The sequence below is a fragment of the Sinocyclocheilus anshuiensis genome, unplaced genomic scaffold (genome assembly GCF_001515605.1).
Source record: "Sinocyclocheilus anshuiensis isolate Anshui unplaced genomic scaffold, SAMN03320099.WGS_v1.1 scaffold2334, whole genome shotgun sequence".
Taxonomy (NCBI): domain Eukaryota; kingdom Metazoa; phylum Chordata; class Actinopteri; order Cypriniformes; family Cyprinidae; genus Sinocyclocheilus; species Sinocyclocheilus anshuiensis.
In genome coordinates, this window is record NW_015558923.1 from 127,802 (window position 1) to 136,074 (window position 8,273).

An 8,273-nucleotide genomic window follows, 5' to 3' on the forward strand; every position below is an offset into this window, starting at 1 on the left:
ATTTTTTTAAACATTCTTTGTTTTATTTTTAAATATAAACAACAATATAAACAAATTTGTATAAAATAATTAGAAAAAAAAAAAAAAAAAACATTTAATAAATTTTAATATAATATAGTTAAAAATAATACAACATTTACTTTTGGCCCCTCAATCAAGTTTGATTTTTTGCCCTTTATATTTAAAAGTTTGAGCACTGGGCACCCTGTTTTTAATGAGAATATTTTCCTCCCTTTTGACAATAATTTTAACTCCCTTTCTATAACAAATGTATAAAAATAGTTAAAATAAATTTGTATTTTTTAATAATAAAGAATCACTGTCCCCAAGCCAAATGTGACCTTACCTTTGACCCTGTGCTGAGTATGTGTGACCCCTTGTTAACACTGTAAGTCAGGTGAGCCCTCTTGAGGAACTGTTGAACCCCTCTAAACTCAGCTCAGCTGGTGTTCCCAGACAATCAGAACTCTAGAAGTGCCCAAAAACTCCTCAGAGAGGAGCTCAGGTGATTCTAGATTGAGCCGTGCTGTGCTGATACAGTCTAGTAGGGTTTCCTGTGGACAGGGTGTGATTACTGCATTGTGACTGACCTTGTGAACTCAATCCTAAAACAGACGCCTCACCTTACAGACCAGAGGCAGGACAGACACCTGGTGGCCATAAAGCAGAAGTGCAGGGAAGGAGTGGAGAAGGGCTGTTCATCAGTTTGTACTGTAAATCGTACATGTGTGCTTTTAAATATGTTGCACAACGATCCAATAGTTATGAAACATTATATTAAATTATAACATATGATATTACATTAGAGTGAATCCCTCATTTAGCCTTTTTAGATTACATGTCTATGTGTGTTCATAAAAGCAGTGCTAGTGTACACTGGTGAGTAAATACAAACCACATTAACTGAGTATGTATATATCCCAAAACACCTAACAACAGTATGCTGCTTGATAGTTAATGCGATTGACTGACAGTTTCTGTGTTTGATTGACAGTTGTTGACTCGTGTCTCATCAGGTCCCATCCAATCGGCCCCTCCCAGGGGCGGGGCAGGCAGGCAATCTCCATGGCAACTCGCCCTACTTGATGGTGAGAGCCTCCCTCAGACTGACTAAAACAGAAAAAAAGTGACAAAAATAAAAAAGACATATACAGAAATAAATATCTGAATGTTTAGATGCTCCCTTATGTCTTATGAACCCATTTTAAAACAGGTGGGAAAAATAATGAATAATAATTTAAAGGGATAGTTCACCCAAAAAAGAAAATTCTGTCATTAATTACTCGCCCTCATGCCGTTTCAAACCCGTAAGACCTCCATTCATCTTCAAAACACAAATTAAGATATTTTTGATGGAATCTGAGAGCTGTCTGACCCTGCATAGACAGCAGCGCAACTGAAATGTTCCCAAGTCCAGAAACGTAGTAAGGAGATCTGTAAAAGAATCCATGTGACATCAGTGGTTCAACCGTGATTTTACAAAGCTACGAGAATACTTTTTGTGCGCAAAAGAAAAAAAAAACGACTTTATTCAACAATTCGTCTCCTCCGCATCACCCTGTAGCGCCATTTTGCAGAGTATCAGCTGGACGTAAACAGCGTATGCTGCACAAAAAGTATTCTCGTAGCTTCGTATAGTTACGGTTGAAGCCCTGATGTCACATGGATTATTTTACAGATCTCCCTACGTTTCTACGAAGCTACGTTTCTGGACTTGGGAACATTTCAGTTGCGTTGCTGTCTATGTATTAAAGTTTTTTAGAATTAATGTAACTTATTTTTTATTTAAATTTATATATTCAATATCATTTTATAATATAATTTGATTTATACTTACTCTATATATTAAACTAAGCAGGTTTTTATTCATTAAGCAAACATCTACTAATATATTTGACAAGTATAACTGCTCTTTTGAGGTAATGTTTAAATATTAGTCAGCAGATGCAGGGTAAATGGGTATTAAAATCTCAAAGTATGATGTTTTTTTGTCTAGTAGGTTAAAGCTGCATGGATTCTGCTGTGGTCCGGTCAGCTCTGATTTGTTAATAATGCTTCTTCCTCTTCTATTCTCCGGTTGTCTGGCTTAGTGTTGTTTGCTAGGTTAGATGTTTGTTTGATGCCCTGGTCAGTCTATAGCCTCTCCAGATTTCTTTCTTAAAGGGATATGGAGCTGAAACATTTGAAGCTATTTTCAGTCAGATTTGGTCTATCGATGAGCTAGTGGATTTCTTGGATGAAACTACTTTTGGCCTTGGTTCACAGTAGCCATGCAAACATAAGATTCCCTGTGGAGATTTTGTTTATCTGCATTGCAAAATCTGCCACTCAGAGGTTTTTACATCGATTGTCTCAGTGCAGTACACCTCCCAAACAGACTGCAATTATTCACTCTTTCAGATTCCCTCTCTCTGTGTGTGTGTGTGTGTGTGTGTAGGCCTTTTCTGTAAGAACGCATTATGAAATGAATAATTCTGTAATCAAAAAATAGGTTTTAGTAGAATTTAGCTGATACGTGAGCATTGTCTGTTGATTCCTTACAACTTACAATAAAAAACAACTTCTAAAAAGTAAAGTTGCATTTTAAATTGTTCTCTCTTTTGCTCTCTCTCTGTAGAGTTTTGCCGAAAACACCATGAATGAGTTGCTTGGATGGTACGGATATGACAAAGTGGAGTTACGAGACTCAGATGACATAGAGATCCGCAACTACCCTGACGGAGAAATGCGGCAACACATCTCTGTCCTGAAAGGTGAGATCTGACACTAATACAGAAGTCAAAAGTGACAGTAAGGACATTTATAATGTTACAGATGATTTCTATTCAAACAAATGCTGTTCTTTTTAATTTTCTATCCATTAAAATAATCCTAAAAAATGTAGCATGGTTTCCACAAAAATATTAAGCATCACAAAAGTTTTCAACATTGATATTAATAGGTAGTATTTCTTGAGCACCAAAACAGCATATTAGAATGATCTTATTTCTGAAGGATCATGTGGCATTGAAGAGTGCTTAAAAATTCAGCTTTGCCATCATTAATCATTAAAATATTTAATCATTAATTATTAAAATATATTAAAATAGAAAACAGTTATTTTAAATTGTAAGAATGTTTCACAGTATTTCTGTTTTTACTGTATTTTTGATCAAATAAATGCAGCTTTGGTGAGCATAAGAGACTACTTAAAAAAATAAAAATAAAAAAATAAAAAAAAATTTTTTTTACCGACCCTCTGAACACTTGACACTAATATGCATAACTTGCATTAATTTTTTATCATATTATCATCCCTTAATTCCCCATAGGTTCTTTGTAGCAGGTTAATTTCACAAACCTGTTTGCCACCAGAAAGAGCCTAGAGGGAATTCTGGCGCGGTAATAAGACACAAAATCCTGACAAGGACAGGAACGAAAACAAGGACTGTCAGATTTTAAATGTTGTTAAAAAGAGAATGCACCGTTAAATTCCTGAACTTCCTCCGTCATTCCCCCGAGAGCACTCCGATAAACCCACAGCTTTATCTTTGCACCCTCCATGCTGTCTCCTGGCTGGCCTCTGTGCCAGAGCATTAGAGAGTCTTAAACTGTCAGCCATTTTTTCTGCAGCCCTGTGGCGACAGAGAAAGAGATGGCGAAACAATGAGCTGGCTAATTCCTTGCTAAGTCCATACTCCAGCCTCCATTAAAGAAAATGGTGATTTAGGCATTAGACGGTTCCCGGCTAGCGCCACATTTCTCCAACCTACCACGCCTGCCATGTGACACTCGCCGTAATTACTTTCTGCCGTCAGACAAATCCACAGCCGCAGATTACGATATTTCACTATTGTTAGTTGACGTTGCTGGAAGTGGAGAGATTAGGCGAAGGACAATCAGACTTAATTAACTCGTTTAGCAGTGATCGTCTCTAAACGAGCATGCCATTAGAGTTACAAATGGGCTTTTCTGCTATCTACCAGTAATCTGTTTGGGTGCCCTTGTTGAATCTTGTCTTATTTGCTGCAGGTGGAGGTGTGTATGTGTAGTGTGGGAATGTATTCTCTAGACTTTGTAAGAGCTATTTTAATCAGTTTTGTGTCATTTTACAAGACAAAACAGTAACGTGATGTGTGCGTTTGAGAGATTGCTAGAGTCTCAGGGCCCCACAGTTGTGAATGACTTGTGAATTAAAAAAATAATACACCGATCCTGAAGAAAATATGTTCAGTTTTGTTTGAACAATTCCTAATGCAGTAAAAACTGAATACGCATACTGAGTCTCACAACCTATTTTACTTTCGTAATGTGGTATTTCCTAGTAAAACAGTACATTAATCAGGAAAAAGTACTATTACTACTACTACTACTAATAATAATATCACTTCTGGATTTTATCCATTATAAAATTATTGGATAGTGATAAGTGGGTGTTACATTATGAATCAGAATAGAGCCAGACCTGAATGTGAGATTGTTAAAACAGTGACCAAACAACTATATGGTTTTTGTCAATGCAAAAAAAAAATGGTTTCAGAGGAAGAGCAAGTTATTTTGATTAAAGTTTATGTTTTTTCTCTCATTAAATCCATTGAGAATGTAAACAGGGTCAGTTATGATTTCATATTGACTACAATCGCCATGACAGTCAAACCCACCAATGACATTTCCCACAGCAAATATAGATCCCACGAACCTTATGTATTTCACACTGTGACTGATTTGTGAAACATAAACGACTTGCCATTACCTCTCTCCTCTCTAGAGAACTCTTTGCCAAAAGCATCCACAGTGGAGAACAGCAGTGGTTCTCCTCCACACGCCAACAGCTCTGGCTCTACTCCGACATCACGGAATGGAGTAACGGCCGAGGCGTCTGCAAACCCCTCCTCCTCTAAGGAGCACGGAGGCCTGCCAATCATAGTGCCCTTAATCCCGCCCCCTCTGATCAAAGCACCAGCAGGTACGAAACACAAGCGGCACAAGCATGCATTTGAGTATCTAACTTACAAGCGCACGTTTAACTGAACAAAATATATGTGTATTGTATTTATTCCTGATAGCTTACACAAACAGGGTTTTCATATTTGTAATTCCAGGCTACATACTTCATCCGTCAAGTGTTGAGATTTCACACTGTAACTTTATGAACTGTGTGTTACTGTTCTTATTTGCATATTTATCAGACTGGTAACATGAATTTAATAATTGCTTGACCATTTGTGGTCACTGTAGGGTTAGGGTTCTTTTAAACCAAACAATGAAGCAGTACTCTCTCTCTGTCACTTTTAACGCATTGTCGATATTTGAACCATTTCCCTCAGATGCTGAAGCTAAACATGTGAAAGTTTCTGCGACTATGCAAATATCATTGAAACATTAGTGTTTATAATACCGCTTGAATCTATGCCACCGCTACTGAATCGCTAAGAGCTGAGACAAAAAAGCTGTGAATGTGAGTTTGTGGTCAAAATTAAATTTGAGATAAAAATCTGCCATATATTGCCATATGATTATAGCAAGAAAACACATATTGATATTTTTGTGCTGGTTGAGCACAAAACTAGTGTATCACAAAAACTAAATGACTTGTGTATTCTTTGCACGCCGATTCACAAATAACTCTTATAATTCTTTAAATGAATCGTTCAAAAATACTTGGGCTGCATCTGAATATGTATACTTCCCAATAAAACGAGAAGTATGTCCAAATTCATAGTACTCATAAAGCAAAGAAGTACCCCAAAGACCTACTACTTTTGGCAAGATTCCCATGAAGTTACAGGCGAGGATTTGTGAATCACAGTGAAGGTTACAAGACAAAAGTAATGCAAAGTAATTACTTTTTTTTTTTTTAAAGTACCTACTCAGAGAAAATGAGATTTCAGACTTAGCCTGTATTTACAGCTTGAATCAATCTGGCGAATCTTTCATTGATTAACTCACTGAATCATTCAGTCGTTACTTCAACATAACACTCACTTACAGAACCAAAAGTTATCATTACTCTCAGCGATGACTGTCTTGAAATAAAGCATATTTTGTGTACATAAGGTTTGTGAAACAAGCTTTCATAATTTTAGCTTTAATCAATTTAATAGTATACAGTATTTCAATGTATTTAATATAAAAATGTCCTTAATCATAAATGTTAATAAAATGCGGCTGAGCTTGCATTTTGACACTGAGAGTCCACTCACATTGTTGTAGCGCAGCAGACCAAAGTCATGGTGTCTGATGGGACGGCACCATGGTGAGGTGCATCCCTAAACCAGTGTTCTGTGCGCTGGTGTGTTCGTGTGCATGTGTCTATGTATGTGCGCTTGTATTTATGTGTGCGTTAATGTGTGTGATGTGGTGAGAAACAGATGGTGTAGACTCGCTAACTACCACAGCAACAGAAGCCAACTCCCCCCTCCCTATCCCCGCCCCTACCCTGTGGCCCTCTTGAATAATTCATGAGCATGCGCATAGTGACAGAGGGCTTTTGAAGTGCAGGTATGTACTGCTCTACCACCGGATGTTCCACAAACACACACACACTTGCACGATCCATCTTAAATTCAGGATTCGGATGGAGCAATGAGGCTGTGCTGAGGATAAACAAACAGAATTGCCATGACAACCGTTTTATATTCTAATGTTTGTATTTTGAGGGTTGTAGAGGAACACTTTGAGTCTTTGTTGCTCTGTATGATGCAGTTTGTTAGGCAAGCTCTTTTTATATCTTTATATACTTAATCTTTTTATGTACTTTTTCCAGCCTGCTGAATCTAAAGTCATCTTTACAGGATGTAAGGCTGTTCTGTCTCTGCTCAAAATTAAGTGTAAAGACCCAATGCCACATGAAAAATGACTAAATTATGCCTGCTCTGACCCACCTCAGCTCCTAGTATCAAAGTACTGAGTTGTAATTTAAGTGCAAATGCATGTGTCAGCTCTGAGCAGCATTAAACAGTTATATATATATTTTTTATTTTTTTACTTGAATATGGTATGGTTTGAGAATTATGATGGAGTAGTTCACACAAAAATAAATATTTTATGATGTTTCATTTCCAGGTTCCAGGTAAAAATGACTTTTTCTTTTGTGGAACACAAAAGGAGATATTTTGTAGAATGTCCTGGCAGCTCTTTTCCATACAATTAAGGTAAAAGGGGTGAGGATGACCATCAAGCTCCAAACATATAAAAAATGCACTAACTTTTGAAAAAATTACTCTTTTTGTATTTGGTGGAAGAAAATAAATGAGTCTGGGATGACACAAGTGTACGTAAATTATTACAGAATTCTCATTTTTGAGTGTGTTATTCCTTTAAATCATAAATGACTTCTTGTACGTTTTAAGCAGGAAGTTTGCTGAAGTCTCAAATAGGTCTCCTCGTCCCCAGTTCATGCCATTGGTTAAGCTAATTAGGAAGCTTAACCAGATTGTACTTTTTTTTTTTTTTTTTGCAGCTAGGAGTGTAAAAATTCCTAAGAAAAAACTATGCACGATCCATCTTAAATTCAGGATTCGGATGGAGCAATGAGGCTGTGCTGAGGAAAAACAAACAGAATTTCCATGGCAACCATTTATATTCAAATGTTTGTATTTTGAGGGTTGTAGAGGAACACTTTGAGTCTTTGTTGCTCTGTATGATGCAGTTTGTTAGGCAAGCTCTTTTTATATCTTTATATACTTAATCTTTTTATGTACTTTTTCCAGCCTGCTGAATCTAAAGTCATCTTTACAGGATGTAAGGCTGTTCTGTCTCTGCTCAAAATTAAGTGTAAAGACCCAATGCCACATGAAAAATGACTAAATTATGCCTGCTCTGACCCACCTCAGCTCCTAGTATCAAAGTACTGAGTTGTAATTTAAGTGCAAATGCATGTGTCAGCTCTGAGCAGCATTAAACAGTCTGTGTAAAGACACCTAAATGCCACTTCAGAAGCACTTCTGTGCCACCTTTGCGGTGTAAATGTGGCAATAGACTGTTTAGTTATATAAACTGTAGTGTGCACTTGATTGCAAACTATTTCTCCCCATATGGATTCTCCATTATAAGAAAACGGCTTGGAAAAATTACCCTTGCAATTTGCATTTAGACTCAGGGTTCATCCATCTGTCTGTGAACAGTGTTTATTATCAATAAATTGCAAATTTGGTCTTCCAAGGGCATTGCTTTAGTACATTTAAACCACTTTAAGGCCTTTTCTCTATAAGATGATTATAAAACTTTGAAGTTTGTGTTTAGATTACGTTCTCACCTGTTTGCATGTACCGTATGGTGATCAATAATATCAA

The 8,273-nt window shown here is 36.8% G+C and overlaps 1 protein-coding gene across 2 annotated transcripts in view; it reads left to right on the forward strand.

The window, feature by feature from the left end:
* Positions 1–8,273, forward strand: part of LOC107681548 (sine oculis-binding protein homolog) — a 32,096-nt gene that overhangs the window by 6,280 nt on the left and 17,543 nt on the right. For both annotated transcript variants that reach the window (XM_016477857.1, XM_016477858.1), the window contains exons 2-4: positions 1,017–1,088; positions 2,618–2,753; positions 4,748–4,945. In XM_016477857.1, coding sequence (XP_016333343.1) covers positions 1,017–1,088; positions 2,618–2,753; positions 4,748–4,945 — 406 coding nt within the window. The remainder of the gene's footprint in view (positions 1–1,016; positions 1,089–2,617; positions 2,754–4,747; positions 4,946–8,273) is intronic.